The following is a 24733-nucleotide window of genomic DNA, read 5'->3' as shown; positions in this document are numbered from 1 at the left end:
GAATAACGAGATCAGGAGATATAGTACTTCCGGAAACCTTTGACTCTTTAAAACCCTATACTTAGATACGATATTTCATATATATCTCCCCGCCGAGCCCTTACTATAATCGACAGCGTCTCGATATTCTGCGTATAACCGTATTCGAGCAATAGATGTACGGTCTCGACTGTATACCTGTTAACTAATATCTTAAACCATCTCTTAAATTCATCTAGCGGATAGGTTGCTCTATAGTCAAGTAATAGACGCAAAGTATCAATTCTGCTATAAATCGCTTAGTTTAAGATAAGGCCAGGACCATTCGCTAAACTTATATCTGCGCCATTATCTAGCAGGAACTAAGCTATCGCTGTTAAGAGATTGCGAGACGACATAGCTCTATTGAAAGGATACTCTCCCTGCTAGGGATTATTGAGATCTGCCTTAAACTTAACTAACAATTTGAGAAGAGAAATTTGCTCCCTGGATATTGCGCATTTAACCAGCCCGCCCTGCTCCATGCCAGGCTCATGGATAGGTAACCCATGCAATAGTAAAAGCCGGACCGTGCTCTCATGGCCCGATAATAGGGCATCTACTACCGCCGGCTGGGTTATGCCCCAGTGACGAGAAGGGAATCCGTAAACATTCGCCCCATGGTTTAGCAGTAAGGCAACTAATGTGTCGTTTCCTGTGTTTGCTGCTATGCTCAGGGGTGTCTGCACATCGAACCACGGCTGGAAAGGTATTTTTGCACGCCGACGAATTGAGCCTATGCCAATGGAGGCGTTCACGTCTGCCCCGTAGTGAAGGAATTTTTTGACAGCTGCTTCATTACCCGTGGCAGTGCACCAGAAGAGCCCTTCTTGAAGTTTACAGTCTCGTATATGGCGCTGGTAAAGATTCGAGAGGAGAAGTTTGTAAAGAGAGCGATGAACTTGTAGTAGATGGGCGAGAGCGCTTTCAGGGAGGGAGGGTGCAATGTGCAGGATTGAATCCGCGGGGAGTTCCAATAGCGTCATCCTGTAGATAAATAATTAAACATATAGAGGGAGGATAGATAGAGATGGTTGAAGCCTCCGCGGTATGTTAATTTCGATATGAACCCCTCAGGGTTAGACACAAAAAACACAAATGTCAAAAAGAGAAGAGAATGAATCCTTACTTACTTCGTTTAGCCTCCCTGATGGACGATCTGAATTGACCGAGCCGTCCTCCAGGTGCATACTCCGGTCCGATGTGGGTCGAAAACCCCACTTCAAACAGAGTAGAAGGTTGGTTCGTCACCTCGGAGTAGCATTTGCCTTGGTGAATACTACGGCCGAAGACCGGAGTTGATTGGCCTAAGGGTATAGGGGTCTTTCGCCATTCTTTCTGACCACCGGGCACTGGAGTGCTCCCAGTTGAGGTATAACGTATTTTTACATAGATTGCCGCCCGTTGTGGAACGAGGCAGTATTTTACGACACGGTTTCAAAGCATGCGTGGTTCATGGGGGAAACCTGCGGATGACCCGAATAGGGAGTATTTGAGGCAGTGGTATCTCAGTCGTCGAAGTGTGATCTACCGAACATATCTAGAATGGGTTCTCGCTAATCCATCATGAAATCACAACAATAATCCGCGTGTGCTAGATAGATCTCGTGTGTGGCTCTCGACACGTGTCTGTACAAATTGAAGTACCTCAAACAGGTTCCATACACTGTCATGGCTGACACTTGGCCATGCTCGCTTTCGTAAGTTGAATTCTAGGCTTTCCCGGCCATTACACAATATTGCTAGCCCCGTAAACGTTCTTAATAGACTTATAACGGCAACATTGACTCTTATAGGTAGCTTTTGTTATCCTCGGCTACTAATACAGCTTTGCTATATCGTCTTACTAGAACTAAGGCCTTATATTAAGCTACTTTTATAGCAGTAGATAAGCATCCACGGATCCTACATTTCTCCCGGTGTCGAGAAGTTATTACGATTAATTATAAAAGCCCACGAGTTCTTAAAAGTAAAGGCGCCGAGTCTAGTCCTTTATAAGAGGAAGAACAGCACCTTTCTTCTTACGCCCTTCGTATATTTTAGGGATAGGGACTAAGCTCTAGCACTAAAGACAAAAACAGCGGTAAAGGCGGGCTATGAATTTTGTTAAAAAAAAGAATAATTTATAATAAAGCCGTCGTTCAAATTCAAGATTTTACTTATAGCGACGAATAGTAAGAAGAAAGAAATAACTAAGTGACCTAACGGCATCCGTGAAAAACAAAGTAACAGGTTTAAATCCACTTAACAAACACCCATAAACCCACCCTTCGCAATCAACTTCTTCTACTCGCCCTTCTGGCCCGTGTAGTTGCGGCGCAGATCGCGCTCGCGTTCTAGGACTCGCTTGTTATGTGTTCGGATATGCGATTTATCTTTGCGCTTTAGCTGCTCGATATGCTGAGGAGTTTCAGCCTTAGCTGGTGATGTTTTAGCCTTTAGAGTGAACAGATGTTTCAGCCAGGTTAACATATCGAGCTCGGAATGGGAGCTTTCTTTTGTTTTACCATAGATCCACCTTGGTAAGTTTCTATAGCATGGTCCAAGCCAGGGGAGACAAACGATGGAAAGGAGTTCTTGCAAATTTGTCAAGCGTGAAGGTTGAATTCAATATTGGATGAGGTCATGTTAGAGCGTAGGGGCGGTCTTGGCTTTAGATACCAGCTGTTGGACGTTAATCATGTCTCCGCACCCGTCTCCCGGCGAGGGATGGAAAAGGCGGCTCGCGATACCTGACCCTATGGGGCTTAAGGATCTATCATGACTTCGCAGAACATGGGTGCTTACTTTAATTCTTTTCTCGCCATCATGATCTACAAAAAAAATTAAAGCCGTATGAAACGTGCTGTGCATTGAAGGTAGAGCTCGAGCCTGGACATCAGGTGGATCAGCCACACTTGATACACTAGGCCGTTCTAGGCCATGCTGACTATCAATTATTGACGTCGATCAAGAAAATTGTTGCCTAGTCACAACCACCCTTTCATGACATATGGTATTTTCATAAAGTTGACACTCCGTGAAATTGTTCACATTGTTCTATAAGACTGAAAAGTGACAACACCGCGAGCCTTCATAATTCACTATGGGCAAACCAGCACCCACGGAGGCGGCCCCCGCCTATGAGGATTTATTCCACGAGCGAGGCGCAAGCTCTAGCAACGGCGTATGTGGATCCGGCTAGGAAAATGTATGGAAGTGTTAGATTGCTGATCAGACAAACATGCAGTACGCTGTGGTCGAGCAGTCAGACATAATTCCTCACACAGATGTGGAACAAGGTCATCGCCATCATAGTGATCCTGTCGAACTGACATCTACGACAGTCGGCCAAGCAGACCAGCATACTCACTGTGCTGAGTGTGATCGGCAGCGGGAGCGAAGGGAAAGGCGAGAGAGTAGTCAAAAATCATGTGGCATGGTTGCCAAGACATTCATTCTGATAGCTCTGTTTTTAATGATTCTGGGAATCGTCAGCGTTCAGGCTTGGAAAGAGGTCCGTATGAAGAAGAACCATTAGTTACATGCACATATGCAATTATACGTGCTGGACTGTCGCTGGCGGGTGTGGATTTCCTATCTGAGCTGCCGCCGCTTTTATGAGGGCGCTCCGAAAGAAGTCAGCACGGGCTCAGACCTCGGATTTGTTTGATTCACTCTCTTTCCGTGTAATTTATTCAATAAACTTCTTTCTTCGATTACTAGCCCCTAGCATGCTCGTTTCACAAATTTTACTTCTCGCTTTCCCACATGTCACATTGAATGGTTGCTCTTAATTACTGGGTAGCCAGGTTTCAGTATGCGTGTGTTGAATTCCTAATTATTCAAGTCCGGCTACTCAGTCCAGCACTGCATCTTATCAAGTGTAAACGCTGATTAGCACACATAGATCCAAATAGTTGAGAGCCTCGAGCTTCACAAAACTCGCTTTCCAAGGAATCAGATTTCGGTTACATTGAGAGTAAAGGTCGCAATTCAGTAATGTGCTCAAAGACAGTTGCTGTGTACCGGTTGCTTTCCCTGACCACTTAAAAAAGACGTTACTGATGTCGAGCACAATTGCTTCGAATGGGATAGACACGGTTGTTCGTATGTCAACATTGGTTGGTAACGTCCGAAGTTGTTACAACGGTGAGACTTCTATTCAAAGTGACACAGAGAGAGCAATGAGATCGTGTTCCCACGAATGCTCAACAACTGAAGTTCTCCTTGCATTCGCAGTAAGGAACAAGGACGATGGCATGGAAATTATTCACTTTGGTTGTAATATTTCAGGTGTGGATCCACTGATATCAAGAATGTGTATAGATCCACAAGCTCTCCAATACACGTTGGGCCTCCATCGTTTTGCGATTCTATGTTGCATGGTTTCGTTTGATTTTGTGTACATCTGAGATGCTTTGGAAAGTTTAGCGTTCTACTCCTTTCCGGACCAGTTTGTAAGTTCATTCTCGAAACAAGGTTGATTTCCACCATCGCTGAAGCTAATTCAAATGAAGCGTAATTGTATTGGCATCAAAATCCAAATTTAATTACAAGGTGAACTCAAGTAGATTTCCACCAAAATCGCGGGCAAAGAATCGAGTGGGATATTCTTTCCCTTGGGTGCCTACAAATTCAATGAGCAGAGACCTTCAGTCAGAGATCGTAGTAACTTACCAGAATCCATCTCACCGGGCTTATCAGCAGCCATTGGAGCTGCAGGTCCACCTCGTAAATGGTGATCATATATACTGGTCTTGATCTCTTCTAGTTCCTCACGAGAGTCAAGTTTGAAGCATGGGTGCCGGGAGGAGTTTGGATCGGTTGTACCAAATGTAATGTGCACTTGCTGTCCGCTAGAGCCGATATTGAACCTTGGAAGAGGTCAGAAATGGAAAACAATTGGAGGTCGGAATTCGGCACATACCATAGGATCGTCCCCTTCTGGGCCTCCGGTACCGGTGCGGAGGTGAGACCGAGAGTAGTGCCATAGAACTCCTTGGCCTGCTCCAATGTATCCTGGGGGATCGTGAGGTTTATGTGTGCGATTCCGGAAATCATTATGTGGGATGTGAGATGTGAAAGGTTGGAATGTGGAATTAAGAAAGCCCCCCGCAGTCCAGGATATATGGTTCAAGCGGCGCGGGAATCAGTTTCCGCGTCGGACGCAGTTGTGTATGACGAGTGAGTCAACGGTTAGTTAACATGTAGTGTGGAGGTCAATCGTGGTCAATCGACAGTACAATCAGTATATGTCAAGTGTCTGAGATGATACCTGGAAAAGTATCCGAATCAAATGCCCAAATAGTCGGCATGGCCCTTCCTGGTAGTCCCCGCAGAGAACTCGGCATTAGCCGATAATCTCGGCGCATCTCCGGGCTTTTGATCTGCACAATATTGTACATGCTACATTATTGGCATTGCGGGCAATTACATAGTTAATAAATAATTAGTAATGACTACCTAGGTAATGATCACATCGATCACTGGATGTGGTGCTATTATTTTGGCACTGTGCAGACGAATCTGCTCCCCAAGTGTGAACCCCTCTTAATAGCCATTCAAGATAGTTCAAGTCTTCTGGGTGTACCATGTGCTTCAAACAGTCCGCCATGAAAAACTCATGGTCTTAAAAAAATGGAATTCCGGAATGACTGTCTGCTCCTCATTAGCATCTCAGATTCGCCAGTTGATCCTAGTAACGAGCTGAACAACGTACGTTATTACGTGCTAATAATTTAGCTGCATTAATTACCACTTGGGCATACTTCTCGTTTTTGACAATGAGAAAGCTAGCCCTGGAATCGCTGCCCTCAACTTCCCATATTGGGCTTCTGCTGCCTCTAGCACTGCGACTAACGTCGATGGTCATACTCTAAATTAATTTGACCGACCCAGGAAGAAAATGTGATCATGAAAATTCTAATAAAATTCATCCAACTTCCAACACACTATTGCAGAAGTAAGGAAAAGCATTGACGATTAGAATTTCCAATTTGCTGGCCATCATCTTGCATAGTGATCATCCACGATCATTTGTGCCGCCTTTTCGGCAATCGCATATACAGTAGCTTGAATGTGTGCGCCAACCTGCAGAGGCATAATGCTAGCATCCACCACTCGCAGACTAGAAACTCCATGCACCTGCAGGCGTTCATTGACAACCCCGGCATTAGGCCCGCTTCGTTCGCCCATAGCGCAGGTTCCCACTGCTGTTCATCCGTTAGCGACTAATCGAAGGCGTCATCCTGGGAGTGCAACTTACGATGCCAATCAGTAGCTGTATAGTTTGAAACAAAATCGTCGTAGATAGAGTCCTCGGAGTCCGAATCTCTGGAAGGAGGAGGGAATACGCGGCCTCGAGCGATTTTGCACAGCGGATCACTCTGACAGATACGATCTGCAAACCTTTGTGCCTTCGCCATGACCTTCTTGTCAATTTCACCAGGTCCAAGGTAATATCGTGGATGAATAACGGGCTTATCATTTATGGTGGTCTTTTCGCAATTGCTCTCGGCCTTGGACGGTATGTGAATAGACCCCCTAGAGAAAGGATACTGCAGCATTTGCAGCATCGTTGCGTATTTCTTTCCTGGCTCGGGAACAAAGTATGGACTCCAATTTCCAAGATCAAAGATATATTCAACCTGGCCGAGTTCATGCCCTTGCTCAAACTGATTGGCTAGAATAGCGTCGTGTGGCCGACCAACCTGTCTGGCTATGTCCTGGGCTCGGGCGTGTAACTCAGCGCATTCTTCAGATGATAATATCTGTGAGAGCGAGCAATAAGCGACAGAACACGGCATCTCAGTCCAGGGCCCAGTCTGGGAGGTTTGGTAGGCAAGGTCGGCTGCTTGTCGTCTGACTGGGTCATTCAAGATGTCATCGCGAGTGAGGAGCGTAGGTGAAATTTCATAAATCATGGCAGTCACTACAAAATCAGCCCAGAAAGGGAAACAACGCTTTCAGTCTTACTCATATGGTCTTGAAGATTCTCTCCCACATTTGGATTGTGAACCTTGACCTTCACTCCCGCTGCCTCCAATATATCCTGATTTCCAATTCCCGACAGTTCCAATAGTTGCGGCGACTGTACGCTACCCGCACAAAGGATCACCTCCTTGTTGGCGTGGATGATGGTCTCAATGCCATCATAGCGCACTCGAGCTCCTGTTGCAACCATGATCTCATTTTCCGAATCAAACAGAATCTCCATGACAGTTGCGTTGGTCAAAATGTGCAAGTTTGTACGGTGGGCTACAGGCGAGTAGTATGCCGAGGCGGAATAGCTGCGTTCTTGTCTATCCGGATCGATTGTGCAGACCATGTTCCAGGCGCCCACGTTAACACCAGCCAGACTATCATGACTAGAGGAAATGCCGAGGCGATTCAAAGTTTCGTGCCAATACTGATGCGCGGGACCATACTGCTTAACGTGAGTTGTATGCAAAGGTCCCCCAGTCCCATTGAATTTAGAAACGTAGGAAGATTGATATTTTTCTTGATGAGCAGCGCTTGGTGGATGAAAATTCTCGCTGCGGCGAAAGAAGGGTCTGAAGCGATTCAATAAAAGATATTTGGCCAAGGCAGATAAAGGAACGCTCGATATACATACAATAAATCATCCCATCCCCATCCACGATTCCCTAAATTTTCCCACGCATCATAGTCCTCGCGGTGACCCCGATTCCAGGCCATAAAGTTGAGCGCACTTGTGCCGCCTAGTACACGACCTCGTGGCCAAGGCAGCGACCGCCCTCCAAGTCCTTTCTGTGGCGTGGTTTGGAACTTCCAATCGTATTCGGAGCCAATACTCTCTCCGTAGCGACCGGGCACGTTGATGACTTCGTTTCCATTTTTGTTGAGCACCGATGGACCAGCCTCGAGTACCCCGATATTTATTTCGGGGTTCTCGCTCAAACGCGTTGCAACAACCAGCCCTGCAGTTCCTCCGCCGATAATCAAGTAGTCCAGACTGAGGGCTGCGAAATGCTGAAGAGCCTCGTTTGCCATGGTGTGTGGTGTGGCTTGAGAGGGCGGGGTATACAAACATACGAGAGGCTTGGATGTAAGCCCAAGTCCATGTGCGGCCTAACACTGCCCGGGCCTTCTTTTCAGAAAAATGTAAACAGAGAATGAAATAGAAAATCTTCAATACTTTAGCTCCTTTGTTACCATGATTTTTAGAGCTGCAGCACTGTATTTCCTTGCGACAATCATGGCTTGTGGCCTCGCGCTACAAACGACAAACAAAATTGATCCCGTTACCGTGACTCCAACCACCACTACCTACATACCTCAACGATATCTCCGCTCCAACTACTCCGTACCACTGCCAATCTCCGTACTGAGATTTATATATACCTCCTAGTCACTACCGATCCCCCTGATGTGCTTGATATCGCCAGTATCAGTGGCTTCTATGGACCTGGTACTTAGGCCGGGTGGTTCCTGCCCATCATCGCATCGTGGTGGCGTGTTATTCGAGGTTCAGAACACAGACCTGGTTATTTCTGTTGGGACTCAATTGGTTAGCTATTGGTCTGTTCCGGGAATTTCGCCTGGTGCAAAGGATCCCACACGACTCATTTGACCTATGTTATAAAATCGAAGATATAACATACTTACAGTAAGCAATGAATTTCATTTCGCCGACAAAATATACAAATAAGATTAAGCTGATTTAAGCTTAAAATTTAGTCGAGCGCCTGCCGTCACATGGCACTACGTCATCGCATGGGGATCAGACAAAATACTCATCCCCCACTTCAAACTGTTCCCCAATACACCATTCTTCAATATGACTATTACCACAGTGTTGGACCCTCTCACTGTCCTTCCTCCAGAGATTGTCCTGCAAATTTTGGAGTTCACCCCAATCTCCGCACTCGCATCCCTGACCGCAACGTCCAAAGCCTGGAACTACTTTATCGATGTCACGCACCAAGAGGTCATCTACGCCTCCGAATCCAAAACCGCCCAGCCGACCGGGGGTGCTCATGATTTCTCCTTTCTGTCGGAATCCCACAGCTTCACCAAAATATGGCAAGGCACGGAATCATGGAAAGACCTGTGCAAGCGTCAGACACTGCTGGCCCGCAATTGGGCCGAGCCGCGTCCGATCAATCGGGAATCAATACTGCAAGTTGGCAACGATCCCGTGTGGCGGTTCCGCGCCGACTTTAAGCGTCGCTTTTTCATTTCCAGTTCCCACGCCGGTGGATTGAATGTCACTGATATGGACACCGGCAAGATACTATGGCACGAAGATGGAGTCCGTCCATATGCACACTTGGAGTACCAAGACGGAATGGTTGTGTTTGATAGCGACGGAGATTCAATCGAGGTCTGGCAAGCAGACCAACCAGGTGCCAAGCGTGGAGAGTTCCAGCGCATTGCGAGGTTGAACCACGATTGCCAGACCAGGGGATTTCAATTATCGTACTGGACGCTCTGTGTCGTTTCCAATGAGGGTCAGGGCTTTGTGTACGATATGACGCAACGACCACCTCAGTTGAAGACTCATCTGAAGATCGAACGAGATGGCATCGGCCATCTAGATCAGAGCGAAGACATTGTGATCTACTCCATGGGCAGAAAGGGTTATTTTGCCTACAGTAAAGAGTCTGGTGCGTTTCTAGGTACTTTTCAGCCGTCGCAGGTGACGAAAAGGTATCATGCCGGCCCACCCCCGCCATCAAACACATCTCCAGGTGAGGCATTAGCAGGAGCTGCGCGACTTGGTCCAACACATCGCTTCTTCCCTCCAGGAGCTCCCCGTACAGACTGCCTGGTGCCGATCGAAATATCAGAAGGCCCTCTTTCTCCACCAGATGACCCAGACCATGTCTGGCACAGAGAGGATGATTGGGGGGCGGGAATGCTGCAAGGCGATCTATTTGTCGGTTTCTCTCGTGCAGGTCGTGTGTTCATTTGCTCCGATTTCCGTAAGGCCCTTCAAAGCCCGGAAGCTCTCGTGGCGAACAGCTCTATCTTAGAATGCGAGTCGGATGGTTCAGGCTTTGACCTTGGTGGCTGGCTATCGATTCGTAACCACCGCGTTATGTTCGAGATACAAGACCGAGTCTATGTGGTCGCTCTCGATGACAACAACCATATTCAAAACGTTAAAAATCCTGCCCGGGCTTCATATTCCCTGCTCACCAGCTCCGCCCCACAGCTCGCTGTTCCGATCAGTTATATGGCATTGGCTGACGATGCCATCATGACTACATATACCGTAGGTCCTTCACCCGAACACGAATACGAAGCAAGATAGCTAAAATCACCCTTTACAGACCCTTGGATGGCGTCATTCCGATGTCCCGGATGGGCAACCCCCTCGGCAAGGCGCCAACCCTCCCCGCGTCTTCTCTACCAAGGCCATTCGCATTATCAGCTTAGATCCCGGGTTGTCCGACAAGTCTAGCGCTACCTACAATTCAAATGAGTCTCCTGTGGCGAATGTAGAAGGTCAAGAAGGCACTAGTCAGACATTGCCTGGGACGGAGGCTTGGCCTGCGCAAGCTGCGCTCTTGCAATTGCTCAGCATGCTTGGAGAACAAGCAGACTTCGAGGAATCTGATGTTGAAGAGGACGAGTGGGAGAGTGTGGGCGAGGGTGACGAGGAGGAGGAAGAGGAAGAAGAAGAAGAAGGACCAAATGAACACGAGGGGGCTTAGGTGTGAGTCCGCCGACTTAAATGTCTCAAAGGCTCCATGCTTTTGATTTGGTAGCTTGGCTGGCGTTGATTCTTTCCAAGCGTCCTGTCTCATCTGACCCGCCCTCGTCATAACTAATTCATTCAGCCTCACCACCAATGGCTGTTTCGTTCAGGGTGTATCGACCACAGTTCTTTAACCATCAAAGGCTTGGGCGGTATCGTTGTGGTGCATCTCCTGCGAAGGGACTTGGACAGCCAACACATCGATCCAAATTCAGTACATCGACGAGAAAACAGCCGTTTGGGGACAGCATTTCTAATGGCATTCAACGGCAGGCAAGATGAAAATAGAAAAAAGGTAGAGTCCAAATCAAAACATTGTGTTTGGGTGATCATCTCCCCATATGGGTAAGAATACGAATGCGAACTGTAGCACTAAGATTAGACCTCGTCAGATCCCAGCCAATCTTTTACTTATCTGAAACTATTCTGCCTTCAATAGACATTCTAAACGATTACGAGACTCACCATCATGGATTTCAATATTTAAAGTGATCAATTCCCATAGCGAGATTAATCTAAGATTTGTACAATTTCTCCGGACCGACTCTTCACACGTCATTTCCTATGTTCAACTACAGCAATGGATCTATCAATTGAGAGAAACCCTGTGATCAAGTTCCGACTTCACATCATAATTGGTGCCCTGGCTTTTCTTGTCTTCGTTCTGATCATCGCACGCGTTGCGAACCACGGAACACCGAAGACAAGAACTAATGTTTGGGGAATCGCTGTGGTAAGCATTCGGTCTTATTCAAACCCAAATTGTTTCCTGCTCACTAATATATACTCACAGTGCCTCAAATCCGCCGTTTTCATGACCTACCAAATATTGACGACTCACATGGACCGACTCAAACGTTGGGCAAGCACAAAAGCGTACATGATCTTGAATATTATTGATACTGTCTTTTGGTTTGCTCTCTTTATCATCACCATCATGGGGACTACAGGTTCTACTAACGGGAGTAGTCGGGCGTTGGGTGGTATTGCCGCTACATTGGCTTTCTTTCTGTGGTAAGTGATGTGAAACGGTGATTGCAGATGTGATGAGCTCCTCATTAACCTTAAATTCATGCAGTGGTTTTGCTGGATTGTTGGCTTTTGTTTCCATTCGCGACAGACGATTCTACAAAGCGAATGGAGTCCTTCCTGGACCTAGGACACTCAAAACTTCAGCTCCTATGTCTTGTTGAAGTAGGAAGCCAGCTCTCTGACTTTTCTTTTATCTATCCTTGCTTGATTCTTTTATTGTGCTGATGTTCGCTTTGGTGCCATGTTTCCTTGATATAGAAACTAGAGTGAAATAAAATGGCTCAGAAGATCAGACTAGCTACCATATAACTACTCACAATCATAACGGAATCAGCAAGAGAGTACCAAGGGGCAAGAGAGTACCAAGGGAGGTTAAGAAAAAAATGAAAAAGCGAAACGATAGAACTATGTCTAGCAGATGTATACAAAGCTAGTACCAAAGTAAAGTAACATCCACGAGTGTTACTAGACTTGTAAGAGGAAGGTAAGATAGAAAGCCATGTATGGAATATTGATCAAGTTTTGAGATATGGATACACTAAAGGATTTATGATAGTGTTTCATTCTTCCATTCAATCAAAGGTAATAATGCTTGCCTGGAAATTTTCTCCTCATGCCCCCAGAGCGAACAATCACCCATTACTTCAACTTTGCATCATAGTATTCACCTCTCACTTGCGTCGGCGGATGTAGACGACCAGGTCCGACTTGAATGGCGCAGGGTGCTGTGGGTCTTGGTCCCAAAACCTATGGCAATCATAGTGAGCTGCAATCATTTCCCGGACACGGGGAGAGTTTGGGTTCTGGCTTCTGGAACTAATTAGTACGAGTCACGAATAGTGTTTAGGCAAGCTCTTACCGAGCACCGAAACGTTCATGAACTTGATCCCAGATCAACATAGCAGGTCGAGCAATATCAGTGGTGATATCTTTCAATGGAAATCCAGGGCAGCAGGCAAACACCACTGAGTCGTCGTCGATTTCAATCAAAGCCTGGGGATCTTCCAGGACTTCGCAGCCGTGTAGCGAAAGGGCAAGAATATCGACGGCGGTATAGGCAGGATCCTGTGCATAATGCTTGATGGTATTATTTGTTTTCTTCTGCAGCAACTGGTAGAGCACGATTGTCAGAGCGTGCTGTGTGGCGCAGCGAGAGAACTCTTCAAGGCCCATGCCAAACTCCATCCAGCCCGATCCAAGGTTGATGACCTTTGTGATATCGTGTTTGAACAGCTTGAGGATTTTCTCAAGCTTGTGGTATTCGGTGGTCTTTTTCCAGGACTCAAGATGCTGTTTGAGATACTGTTCCACGGGCTCGGGGCACTCCGCCCATTTTGGAGTCAAGGGCTTCTTGGTATTAATCGCTCTGCGGAGCATGAGGTGATCAATTTGCATCGGATAGAAAGCTTCAACGATATTGGCGTTTGGCTTTCGAAGTACCTCTTTGAGCTTCTCATAGCAAACATATCTGACGTAGGGGCTTTTCCTGGGTTTGGTGGTATTAGCTGGAGCTCAGTGTAGAATTCATCATTGTCACTACTTACACGGCCCACTCCTCATTTGGACCCTGGTTAGGAATGATCTGGCCTGTCAAGTCCGAGTAGAGGACCACGGACCCAGTGAGTCCCTTGACCGCGATTAAACGTCGCTGGGCATTCGTGCGCCGTGTGGGATAGCGCCTGTTGAGTTGGTTGGAAAGATCTTCGAGATCATTCTTCGTAAAAAATGGCTTTCCCTCCTGATACCACTCGTCGAGACGAGCCAGTGCAATGGCAAAACTGGATGGCCAATCCTTGAATGGTCGAGCATCCATCTCGGGAGGTCTGTGTAAGGTGGATAGGACATGCATTGTCAAAGCCTTGACGAGATAGATGAGATGATGGATGAGGAAGCGAGAAGCGATCAAAGAGGCTTCCTATCGGCTCTGATACAAGCCGAATGGAAAATTAACGAGATGTGAATTGGAAACTGATGGGGATATTGAAGAAGGGGCAAAGAGAAAGAAGACGCAGAAGAGCAACAGGAAGAAGAGCACCATTGATTTGGCTCACTTTGAAGGACGTCGAAATTTAGATGAAGACAACTGGGACAACTCTTCGATCTCTTCTCCCAATTCTCCCTCTTGTCTATACTGTCTAGTAAAACTCTCAGTGTTCTTTTATTGTAATTTTCTACATGCTTTTTACATCTCTTCGTAAAAGACATGTTGTGAGGGTCTTTCCGATGCTCTCTCAATCGTTCATTTATAGCAGCTACTTACAGCGAAGTGCCTTGAATACATGACACGCCAGTCAGTAAGATCAAAATGAATATACCATTACACAATCGATCAGAAATAGTCTAAGCAGCAAGTGAAGTCTTGTGTCAATCTCTTCGATATCAATAGGCCTTTCTACCGTTTGGCCCTATTTCGCTCTGGGTAGAAAATCCTTCATCTCTCTTACATTTGACTCTCCAAATCGCTGATATCTTTAGGCTTTTTGATGGCGAGTTGGGAGATATGTTATGCGTTTTGTTTGCCATGCAAAAATTTGAATGAAAGATAGAAGTTCTGCAAGGGACTATTGTGTTCAAATGTTGTCTTGTGTAAAGTGAGTGCCTCGGGCAAAACCATCACAATTTGTTTGTACTACCCGTGGCACCAAGCCTCTTTTCTACGCCATGAACTTGGTTTTTGATTTCTTCCTGTCATTCGCTCATTTTATCAAAAATCTATAAACGATGACTGAAGCTGCGACTAATTTTTCGTTCCCTCAATTTGCGTCCCTCCCTCCAGAACTGCGCCTCTTGATATGGCGTGAAGCAATGTCTGATGACGACGACCCAGCTTTGTTCCCCTACCGAAGTGACGCCTGGCAGCTATATTCATGGTTGGACGCCGTGGAAGCTGAACTACGACCGGAGTTGCTCGGTCAAGTACGAGTCAAGATTCCAATCGCCTATGTCAACCACGAGGCCCGTGAAACCGCGATCGCCTGGGCTCCAATTATCGGAATGGAAGTCAATTTTCACATGGAAAAAAGCTGTTATACCTTCCTACGTCCCTTCGATCCTGCTCTAGACACTATCTACATTCCATACAGCCTTGTCGAGGATTTCAACCGTCGGAGCTGGGGAGGATTTACACCGGTCGATGATGTGGACGATGTTTCGGTCGTACCTTCAGAGCTACACTTTGCGGTACCAGAAGGGCTCTTTCAGGCTGAAAGTACTCGTCTGCTAAGCGAAACAATTTGGTGCCTCGTTTCCAGCCCGCTCCTTTTTGTCGTCGCAGACCCGCAACCAGAATTTGAGGATGATATGAGTCTCGATATGCAATCGCGATGGGAAATCGATGGCGCTAATGGAGCGATGGGTTTTATTTTGAATAAAAGAACCGAAAAGATGGTGGTGAAGCCCGGTAATCGCCTCCATGACAAAACGTTTCAACGGGTATACGACATGATCGGGATAGTAGATGATGCTATCAAAGGGCTGCTAGATACTAGAGTTTGTGACTTCGAGATACGGCCGGGGCATGTTGTTAGGAGGTGGTAGTTCCAGTGGGGTACCAGGGGGAGACAGAACCCACCACCAGCTCTGCACAACATGTCGATCAACATTCTGACGAGGCAAATAGTTCAATAAAATTTGAATCAAACTGAAGAGCCCACCCCCTATTATTTACCTTCGCTCAACAAAGATCGAAGCTACCGGAGGGCGCTGATATGTCAGCCTGCCTCCTGAGGATCTGAGCCACAAAGCTTCATGCTAGCTCAATGATATTTTCGGTAATCAATGCAACAAACTGACTCGTTTTTTATTTGGTAAAGACAGGATCCCGCTGGCCGGCCGAGCTTAAACTCCGTTGGAGAACTCCATACAACGGCCAAGCAACTTCAACATGGTTACACATTGTCACCTCAATATAACCTTGCAAATCACCATCTCAAGTCCGGATATTGGGCTTGTTGCCTGGGCAAGCTGGGTTATTAAGCTAAATTCAAACGTGATATCAAAGATATTTTGGCCTTAGAAGCAACTCACATATAAGTCTCACTCAGCCTATCCTTCTGTCGTTGGTCCACATTCTTTTAACTTCCTACAAACCAATTGAATCTCCTCCTGTACTACTCCACTGGCTTGAGTCTTTGTTCGAGTACGGTGGAACGGCCTCACGATGATGATATTGTGCTCTCCCCTCTCAGCCTGAAACTTGCGACCCGACCACTCCTCGATGTGGGCTAGAAGGGGCTCCACATCCACATCCTTCAACTGTCCGTAGCGTCTAGTAGAGCCTGGCTTACCACCAAGGCCTTCTCGATACCATGCAGTATAAGCCACTCTCGCTCCAAGCACGTCGACGGTTAGAAATATCAACCCCAACAGTAGAAGCAGCAAATGCTTTGATGTCGCCATGGTTTGAGTAAAGCCCGGTGGTTCAGGCCTCTTCCTATCCTCAATGTAAGCATATATTCACTCCTTTCCGTTAATCGATATCAAAAGTATTTCTGGAATCTCCAGTCTCAGTGTGTTAAAGTCGGGCTTGCCTTTCCAAGATAGAGCAATACAATATCTTAAGATCCAAATATCTTCTGCTTGGCCCTTTCAAGTTGCAAGAGTCTTACATAAAGATAATCGAAGGCTAGATCTTCCAGAGCACATTACAAAACTATTTATGTCTATGGGCGTGGAGATCTCGGGGCGTTAACAAATACCATTGTACCACAGTGTACTTCCTACCCCGTGATCTTACTACGTGCTCTTGGTTTATTCATTCCCGGGGAAGCCTGACATGGGATGAGTCCGGTACATCCGATAGTCTCGCTTTACACCGTACTACCATTTGTGTGCCACTTCCTTGTAATACGTATATTGCTCCCTTGAGCTTCCAGAAAGATATTTTGCCTGTTTCTCGCCTCTCGATTCCCAATTCAAGATTAATTCTTCAGTGTGGGGATAAAAGGTTTTGATATTGACATTAAACTCAGCACTGGGCGAATCACACACAATGGTATGCCCGACAATCAATCATAAACACATGCTCATGGTTGGGGTTGCACTTCAATAGCCATATGAGGATGTTTCCAAGTTGATGAGCCATATTTTCTTGGGTCATCATCAGCTAAGTGAGGTAGCACAGGAAACTTCGGAGTATGGAAACTAAGGTCAAGTCTAACACCTAGCTCTTCACGGAGCAGCTTTCATCGTCATTTCTCCTCCAATGTTTTCTTCTCTCTTCTGCTCCAATACATGCGTTGATTCAGTGTTCAATTACATTTACAGGTATGACATACCTAACCCAGAACTTTGATTCAGATTCACAAGGTCTAAGTCATTAAATATGTATACGAGCTTCAAACGTTCTGGCTTGACACTAAGGGCTGCGGAGGCGAATGGAATCTCTGCTCTTGTCAAGGGTGAATGGTAGTTAATTAGGAAGTGGTAGAAAGCGGTATTTCAATTGGCTCTAAAGGCTAATTACAAGTCTCTATACTGAGCTCTGGAGATCACAAGACGTAATTTAATGGTCTTCTAAAAGCTTTAAATCAGAAATAGTTATGGGTAATATGTATAAGTAGTGTAGCAGAGCGTCACTTGCCGTGCAATGACTTTTTGATTGAATACATAAAGGTGTGGTGATCAAGCATGACACCCCATACATCAAAAAGGATATGGCTCTTTGCCACAATTATATATAATATCATTAATCACTTTACTATAAAGAAAGTCGTAGCATTGACACTAGTTGAGTTCGAACTTTCGACAATAGCCTCCAAAGTGGTTAGATCCATTGCGATCTTTCCATTTCATATTCAGGCTTGGATTCCGTCAACTCAGTAGCAGACCGAGATTTAGGTAGAGTGGCCCCCTTGACAGAGTCAAGCAACCAACCGGGGTTGAAGATATTAAAGACAGCCCCAGCCACAACCATCATCACACCATCAAGCACAGTGAAGTACAGCTCATGGGTAATCAAATAGCCTCTCCAGCCCTGCAAAAGCTCAATTGTTCGGTAAATAGAACGAACATAAATGCACAGAACCGAGACGACCATTGCGCCCATGAGCGTTATGAAAGACAAAGAGGCTGTTTGCAAAACGCCCATTTTTTTCACACGACGCAGAAATTTTGTGGCACAGAAGACGAAGATCGTGATTGAGGCGAGTTGGAATATCACACCTGCCACCATGGTATTTGTCCCTGGTGTTGTGTCGCCACCTTCTTTGGCGAATGCCGAAGAGGCTAAACCGCCGCCAACTGCTTGTACTACGAGCGATATAATATCACAGGTGCAGAAAACCCAGAGGTATGCTTTTGGTGAGAGGATCGAGGATTCACGGCCGAAAATTTGGATGAAGCGGCCAAGGAGGATATAGATGCCGGCCGTGAAGAATGTCGGGGCTAGGTTGGGATTAGTTCTGATTCACCTTCTTTGTCGAGTTGATGAATGGGATCTCACCAATAATTAAAGTAGAAATCTGCATGAGGAATGCATTTTGGTTGTAAACACAAATAGAAGACCACGTCCTACCAGCCCAGCCAAGTAGCTCGACTATTGATATGACTATGTTAGTCTAGCTCAGGGTATATAGATTTCAACTTTTCCTACAGAAGGATTCATACCTAAACATCCAATTGGGAAAACACAAAGCCACCAAGTACGCTTCCATGAAAGCTGGACAATATGGATAACCATAGATACAGCGAATAGGGCACAGAACGCGATCCCTGCGCCTTCTGATGGGACATATCCATATGCAGTTTGCCAACCGGGGTGGTAAGGATGACAACCCCGGTGTAGTTCGGCTTGCTGCGTCTTGTTCAGGACCTGGTGGATGTTGGACATTGCGAGGTAAAATCGTTTATCATAATGGTGTGGGACGATGTAAAGAGGTCTTTCCAGGCCAGCCTGGGAAAGAATGAGATGAGAATTTCGATGTTTTCATGGCAATAAGAGAGAGAAAAGACTAGATTATATAGTATCAGGTAGAAACCGGCATAATTACTCGATGAAGAGTGGTGATCAAGCATCGGCATCCAATGAAGATTCAAGGCTCAAATTCGAGTCGAGAAACTCCTGATCCGCTCCCATGATCCACTGAGCCCTAAAATTCGTTGCGATGAGCATATGAAACTGATTAGGGGCTTAGAGGTTTGAGAAATTAATTAGCCTCAAAATTCAAGTCACCACATTTTATAGACATGGCCTTAGGGGCTTGAAAATTGATTGGATACTTGGTGGTCTCGGTGGCCGCACATTGCCGTCGGATTGATTCCATCAATTTCAACGTCATTATCGTTCAAATCGTCGGATATCTCGAGTCTTTGTTGATTACGCCGTTTTTAGGTGGTCTCTGCACGAACGTGGGATAACTGCAACCGGCCTGGAATCAAATATCAAGAATGTTATTTATACATTGTAATGTTTTTCCAGCATGGGTCAAGTCGCAAAACTCAAACAGTAGCTTGAGGAATAAGGCGAAACAAAATAACTGATGTTCTCAAGGGGGATTATAGTCTGCCTTGTGTTTTATCATAGTTAGAGAATTGACTGCTGAGGCCCGATGTAAAGGCCCGTTCTCGACACGTGAATGGGATGAGTGCATTATTCGTTTTTTGATTATGTCTTCTTGATTCTTTCCTCTTTTTACCAATTCAAATGTTCAGTGTAGCTTTTCCAGGGCCCATCAACACCCTGCGGCTTCATCATGGAGCGCACCGGACAAGAATGTTGACTGAGTTGGGGAGCCAAGCGAGACCACAATATAGGAACAAATAGCCTGAGAGGATTTTGGAGGTCTCTGTGCAAAACTTGTGCACATGCTCTCTCTCTTCTTTAGATCCATGAAGGACATGGCGATAATTGGGGTTGACAGTTGCATTGAAGCCTAAAGCTTTCGCCCGAAGCTTGGTCTGCGATTGGGTGCTGTAGCCTTCGCATTTATGGTCCGATTTGATACAATTCGTCCAGATTAGCCTCCCCTCGCCGCATTGTTTATGGCGTAGTCTATCAACGTCAATTTTGCATGGCGGAAGACTTCGGAAGGGAGTCAACGTACTTGCAAGTGATGCAGCCATTCCTTGATTTACGGTGGCTTATTTGTTTCTCCCTACAGTCGACAAAAGGACTGGTACAATAATATATTGTTATATTCTTTTTCTCAAATAAGGAAGAAGGATTGAACACACACAAGAGTGAGCGAGGGGGTCGACAAGCAGATGAATGTCCTTTTCGTATGGCCAAAACTTAAATATTAACGGCGAAGTTGTATAGCGACCAAAACATAAATTGTACTTTTTCTATGATTGATCCCTGATAATGCCCTACTTTATAATCGTCAATATTCAATCAATTACATCTCTTATTAGGTTATAAAGGTATATAGTTTCGATTTGCTGAGGCCGTGGTCAGCAAGCCTTGTGTTTGACTCCTGGCCGCTGTACAACTTCGCAGAACCTAATAGGGATATCACCGATAATAGTAAGGTTTCAACACAAAAAATTTGAAAACCTCCCTACACCATCATTAAGGGTAATCATAGCCATAAACATCCATGTAATCATAAAAAGAATTCCCAGAATACCGCAATGCATAACATGAATCTCCAATTCATTATTTCCATTCTATAGAATGCTCCGATAATCAAGCAAGTTGACGTTCAATATTTCGGGGTCCAGTCAAAAGCGACGGTGGGATCGGAGGGACAGGGCCACGGTATGACCCCGGCTGGGGAGGAGGCGGAGGAGGCGGAGCCCGACCATAGCCTTGATGGTGGGCTTGTGGATGCTGGTACTGATGCGGGTGGGGTGGTAAAGGTGGACCAGGGGAGCCTCCAGGCCCGAGAGCTAGCTGACCGAAATTCCCTGGTAATCGCTGGGCCTGGTAGCGGTACTGGGCGGACTGCGGAGAGGAAGGGTCGATGTAGCCCATGGGCCTGGTAGGATCACCTGGAAGGGTGACAAGGGAGGCGTTGAGGGTTCGGGCGATGTCGTCGAAGGTAACCTCCATGGGGGAGATGTAGGTAGTATTGCTCTTTGCAGACCAGGCGAGAACATGGCCGCAGACGCGGCCGGTGGGACGGTCGAAAACCCATGCGCCGGAGTCGCCGGGGGCTGTCGGAGGGGAGAAATTAGCTTCAAATGTTTTACTCGATACGAGTGAATGTGGTTTAATGCGATGCTGAATGTTTACCAATAGGGTGACAGATCATGGGTGTACATGACAAAACGAAAAAAGGGTATCTAATTAAGGATCATATAGACATAAAGAAAGACATGGATCCGCTGAAGTGCACCTCTTACCTCCGAAATTTCCATGGACGCAAAAGCTGGTTGAGAAAGAATGCCGTCCATGTAGTTTAACCAAGGTCATAGCCTTGGATATCTGCCCTGTTTGCAATCCACTCGTCCGACCACAGCAATGAACTTGCAAGCCACCTAGCTCCTCCATTCGGGCTACTTGATTCAAGAAAATGGGCTGTGGTGGTATTGGACGACCCGGACGAGCAATACTGGATCTGGTGGTATCAAGAATGATGTTGCGCGGGTCCATGCGGGCTTCGTCCACTTTTATGAGCGCCCAGTCAATCTCGTGTTTGAGACCTTTTCGGGTCCACCGCCGAACACCAGATGATGCGTGGACATAACCAAGGGAGTGTGAGGCCAGATGCTCATCGTCGCGGTCTTCGGGGGATGGAAAAAAATCATCGTGTACGTCGTCAATGGCCGGTTGAGTGACAAGAAGACGAGGCTCTTCTCCCGGTTCGATACCGGCAGTATCGCCAATTGATGCAGCATCGTCGTCGTCATCATCGGGTCCTAGGGAGTCATCGTCTGATGAATCTTCATCTGAAAGCCAAGATTCATCATAGCCAGACTCAAGACCTTGCGATAATGACCCGTCGTCTCCATCTTCCACATCGGACAATTCAAATTCAAGGCCAGCTTCTTTTGAATCTTCCTCGGAATAGGTGTACACAAATTCAGGACTGGAGGTATGCGGGGTATCACCATACCAATTACCGGCCGATCTTGCGGGGGTATCTTGACTTGAGTCTGCGGGAGCGATGCCTTCGCCTTCGTCTTCACTGGGAGCTTCCAGCATATGATGCACTGTTAAACCATATGGCAAGCCGTCGACAAAGACGGCGCCACCATAGGAGACAGGGGGCAGGTGCTCCTCGTTTTGAAAAGCACCGATAGATGCGCCGCAAAGTGGTCGCTGTTGATGACAGGGGTTGAGCTCCCGCTGACGAAAAGGTGTCTCATTAGAAACATTGGGACGAGCCTTGGCCGGTTTGCGACGTCGATTGCGAGGTACCTTCGATCTCTCGATATCACCACGCAGGACAATTAAGTCCCAGTCATCCCGGCCGAGAGCAAAGTGTTTCTTGAGTGCCATTCTGACCTTTTTCACACTCGCACAAGTAACGCATATTGTTGTTCTGGCACTTTCCGTCGACTCGCCAGTCATGATGAGATTAACACCACAAGACTCCGATGATTCTTTCAATATCTTCTGCAGAAGACGACTTAACCGTGGCATCATATGGAAGTTCCACTCTTGTAAATGCTCATCTGGGATTTCCAGGTGCGGAAGCCTCTTGACAGTACGCTTTTTCTGCGGCGTTTCGTGTGTCGTGGGTTCATTCACAACACCCCATTCAGGAGAAGGTATTGTAGGGAGCTTCTTGTCGAGATTGGAGGCCATCTCGCGCTTCGATTCCTTGTAAGCGTTGACTTTGTCCTGAATGGTCACTGGCTCGGGGGTCGGTACAAGGGCAAGTGGGAGGCAGTCATCCAATTCCTCTGCCGAGGGGGCCGAAAAAATATCAATGCGGCAGCATGACCAAAGAATTTTGCAGATGGTGTACATAAAGTTCATGGAGAAGGAGAAAGTACCATCGGGGTCTGACAAGTCAAGCACCGGGTAGTGGTAGATTTGTGGCACACGCAGACCCAGGTCAGTCATAGGCTGGGTGGAGAGATGGAAATTAGGGGCATCTAGACACAGCTGAACGGCTTGAAGATAGGCACCACCACACTTTGGGCCAAGTTTCTTAACGTAGAGGTCTTCCACCCGATGCTTGAACCATGTACGGTCGTACTTCATTTTCCAAAGACGTCCAACTGGTGCCCAAAGTCCAATCTCGAGTAAAATCAGGCCAATGGAGTAAAGATCATAGGCCCAGGCGCCATCATCTTCAACAGATCTCTTGTCCTCTGGGTGGCGATACATCGCCGAAGACAGTGGCTCTGGTGTTGGTCCATCACCAGAAAACCGTGCAGGGGAAGTGAGATACGGACGGCGAAGGTCAGGCGCAAGGCCGCTTTCGTCATCACTCGCATCACTCCGACCAGGGAAAAATATCACGTTGCTGCTGTTGATATTGCCATGAACTGCATTCTGACTTCTTAGATGAAGAGCAGACATCAACAAGTCGTAAGCCAATCGGAAACGAGTGTCAAGGTTTGGTACTCGGTTCTCTCGGTGTTCATCTGCCGAAGGAAGGAGAGCCACCAATGGCTTAGGCTTCAGCTCCCTCAACAAATCACTTGGGTTTTGTAAAAAGGGGAAATAGTCGACAGGCATCTGATACAGAAACGCATAGCGAACATTTGATTGGTCAATGCTGTAACCCAAAAATCGCATAAGCCCCAAGTGAGAAATTCTAGCATTCTGCAGCAGTTGCTCAAGGGATTGTTGTAGCTTCTCCATACGCGAACTCTTGTTGTCCATTTTAGTCTCTGCCAAGATTGGCATGAACTCGACAAGCACAGAGACATGGGACTCTTTGGCCGAGGCAAGAAGCGGGGAGGCGGAAGACTTCAGGCGCCCGATGGCACGTGAGTTCGCCGACGCCGCGACAGGTTCATATGGTGGCGGACTATTGTCATGAGCGGCTCCGTATAATTGTAAAGCCGATCGATCAATGAGGAGATGGTTCGATGGAAGGAAAGGATTGGTAGTATCGCGATGCGGAGTCGAAGGGGAGTAGGCGAAAGGGTCGAACATCTGCTTTGGGTTCTGAACTTTCTCCTTTGACTCGGAGAAGGAGCCATGTGAGGAATCGTAGGGTGAGTTGAAGTTGGGTCGTTGGCGACGAGCGCTGTTCCTGGTTGATGACATACTAGAAGCCATCGTTCGTCGGGAGCGCGATAGGTCATATAGGGTATCAATACAGCCGGTAAGTTCATTCAATATCGAGTTCGAGCGAGTTATATCATCCTCCGTCCATTGCGTCTTCAGTGGTGTACTGCCGAGGGTGTCCTTCGATGGTAAATCGACCTTTCGTTCCTTGGAAGGTAGCATAGGCGCATCCAGATGTTGGATTCGTTCGGCGTCGTTCAGCAGCTCCTGGATGGATGACATTACACTCTCAACCACATCACTGAAGCCTGCTGCGGTCAAAGACTCATCGATATCATTGGGCTGTGCAGCGCTTGCATCGCTCCAATCGAGACCCCATGACAACAAGCGATCTCTCTGTTTCTGAAAACTCCCGTGGAGAGCAACGAGCTCCGGGTCGTCGAGAGCCTTCGATGCTGTTGTGACACTTTCGCATGATGTTTTCGTATCAGTGTATAATTTCGTGAGGCGCCGCTGAAGAAAGCCGCCCCCTCCTCCATGGCGGAGGACTGACATCTTGGCGTTTGCGGAGGCAATTGATAAGGGCGAAGAGCACAATATCGAACGTTAGAGACAATTCACTGCAGTTAGAAGGTTCAAGAATACATCTTCAGAGTCGCTGAAGAGCAAAGAATCCATGGATTGGAAAAAAAGTGTGTGGCAAAGGGCTAAAGTGTAGTTTCAATGGGTGCCTTGAGGACGGCGATGAACCGATAACCACACAGCGGCGATCGAGGGAATCCTGTTGCCTAACCAATGAGCGCTCACAGCCAGCCGATGGTGGATCACGTGGCAGGCAGCAGGTAAATGTTATATTACCGTAATACAGATACGAATTACCCATATAGAAATAAATACGTGTA

The 24733-nt window shown here is 46.8% G+C and overlaps 11 protein-coding genes across 11 annotated transcripts; 4 read left to right on the top strand and 7 right to left on the bottom strand.

Moving 5' to 3' along the window:
• Positions 1–2304: 2304 nt before the first annotated feature.
• Positions 2305–2490, bottom strand: N7529_004877 (uncharacterized protein; the record flags this gene model as incomplete). The annotated part of the gene is made up of 1 exon (XM_057240404.1): positions 2305–2490. One exon carries the CDS (start codon positions 2488–2490, stop codon positions 2305–2307), a length of 186 nt encoding a protein of 61 aa, XP_057099699.1.
• Positions 2491–3103: 613 nt separating this feature from the next.
• On the top strand, positions 3104–3538 carry N7529_004876 (uncharacterized protein; the record flags this gene model as incomplete). The annotated part of the gene is made up of 2 exons (XM_057240403.1): positions 3104–3184; positions 3236–3538. The coding sequence occupies 2 exons, from the start codon at positions 3104–3106 to the stop codon at positions 3536–3538; spliced, it is 384 nt and encodes a 127-aa protein (XP_057099698.1).
• A 1012-nt stretch (positions 3539–4550) lies between these two features.
• N7529_004875 (putative glyoxalase family protein) lies at positions 4551–5061 on the bottom strand (the record flags this gene model as incomplete). The annotated part of the gene is made up of 3 exons (XM_057240402.1): positions 4551–4627; positions 4678–4874; positions 4928–5061. The coding sequence occupies 3 exons, from the start codon at positions 5059–5061 to the stop codon at positions 4551–4553; spliced, it is 408 nt and encodes a 135-aa protein (XP_057099697.1).
• A 945-nt stretch (positions 5062–6006) lies between these two features.
• N7529_004874 (GMC family oxidoreductase) lies at positions 6007–8013 on the bottom strand (the record flags this gene model as incomplete). Its single annotated transcript, XM_057240401.1, has 4 exons — positions 6007–6212; positions 6266–6931; positions 6976–7553; positions 7616–8013. 4 exons carry the CDS (start codon positions 8011–8013, stop codon positions 6007–6009), a joined length of 1848 nt encoding a protein of 615 aa, XP_057099696.1.
• Positions 8014–8800: 787 nt separating this feature from the next.
• Positions 8801–10682, top strand: N7529_004873 (F-box protein; the record flags this gene model as incomplete). The annotated part of the gene is made up of 2 exons (XM_057240400.1): positions 8801–10240; positions 10299–10682. 2 exons carry the CDS (start codon positions 8801–8803, stop codon positions 10680–10682), a joined length of 1824 nt encoding a protein of 607 aa, XP_057099695.1.
• Positions 10683–11306: 624 nt separating this feature from the next.
• On the top strand, positions 11307–11919 carry N7529_004872 (uncharacterized protein; the record flags this gene model as incomplete). Its single annotated transcript, XM_057240399.1, has 3 exons — positions 11307–11459; positions 11520–11709; positions 11768–11919. 3 exons carry the CDS (start codon positions 11307–11309, stop codon positions 11917–11919), a joined length of 495 nt encoding a protein of 164 aa, XP_057099694.1.
• Positions 11920–12429: 510 nt separating this feature from the next.
• On the bottom strand, positions 12430–13607 carry N7529_004871 (uncharacterized protein; the record flags this gene model as incomplete). The annotated part of the gene is made up of 3 exons (XM_057240398.1): positions 12430–12568; positions 12618–13244; positions 13303–13607. 3 exons carry the CDS (start codon positions 13605–13607, stop codon positions 12430–12432), a joined length of 1071 nt encoding a protein of 356 aa, XP_057099693.1.
• An 872-nt stretch (positions 13608–14479) lies between these two features.
• On the top strand, positions 14480–15295 carry N7529_004870 (2EXR domain-containing protein; the record flags this gene model as incomplete). Its single annotated transcript, XM_057240397.1, has 1 exon — positions 14480–15295. One exon carries the CDS (start codon positions 14480–14482, stop codon positions 15293–15295), a length of 816 nt encoding a protein of 271 aa, XP_057099692.1.
• Positions 15296–15686: 391 nt separating this feature from the next.
• On the bottom strand, positions 15687–16156 carry N7529_004869 (uncharacterized protein; the record flags this gene model as incomplete). The annotated part of the gene is made up of 2 exons (XM_057240396.1): positions 15687–15734; positions 15848–16156. 2 exons carry the CDS (start codon positions 16154–16156, stop codon positions 15687–15689), a joined length of 357 nt encoding a protein of 118 aa, XP_057099691.1.
• A 1366-nt stretch (positions 16157–17522) lies between these two features.
• N7529_004868 (RTA1 domain-containing protein) lies at positions 17523–18587 on the bottom strand (the record flags this gene model as incomplete). The annotated part of the gene is made up of 3 exons (XM_057240395.1): positions 17523–18142; positions 18201–18293; positions 18365–18587. 3 exons carry the CDS (start codon positions 18585–18587, stop codon positions 17523–17525), a joined length of 936 nt encoding a protein of 311 aa, XP_057099690.1.
• Positions 18588–20384: 1797 nt separating this feature from the next.
• N7529_004867 (uncharacterized protein) lies at positions 20385–24386 on the bottom strand (the record flags this gene model as incomplete). The annotated part of the gene is made up of 2 exons (XM_057240394.1): positions 20385–20854; positions 21044–24386. The coding sequence occupies 2 exons, from the start codon at positions 24384–24386 to the stop codon at positions 20385–20387; spliced, it is 3813 nt and encodes a 1270-aa protein (XP_057099689.1).
• Between the last annotated feature and the right edge of the window lie 347 nt (positions 24387–24733).

The sequence above is a fragment of the Penicillium soppii genome, assembly GCF_028829465.1.
Source record: "Penicillium soppii strain IBT 18220 chromosome Unknown utg000004l, whole genome shotgun sequence".
NCBI classification, from domain to species: Eukaryota; Fungi; Ascomycota; class Eurotiomycetes; order Eurotiales; family Aspergillaceae; genus Penicillium; species Penicillium soppii.
The sequence above is the reverse complement of the archived record's forward strand: the minus strand, read 5'-3'. Positions and strand labels throughout refer to the sequence as shown.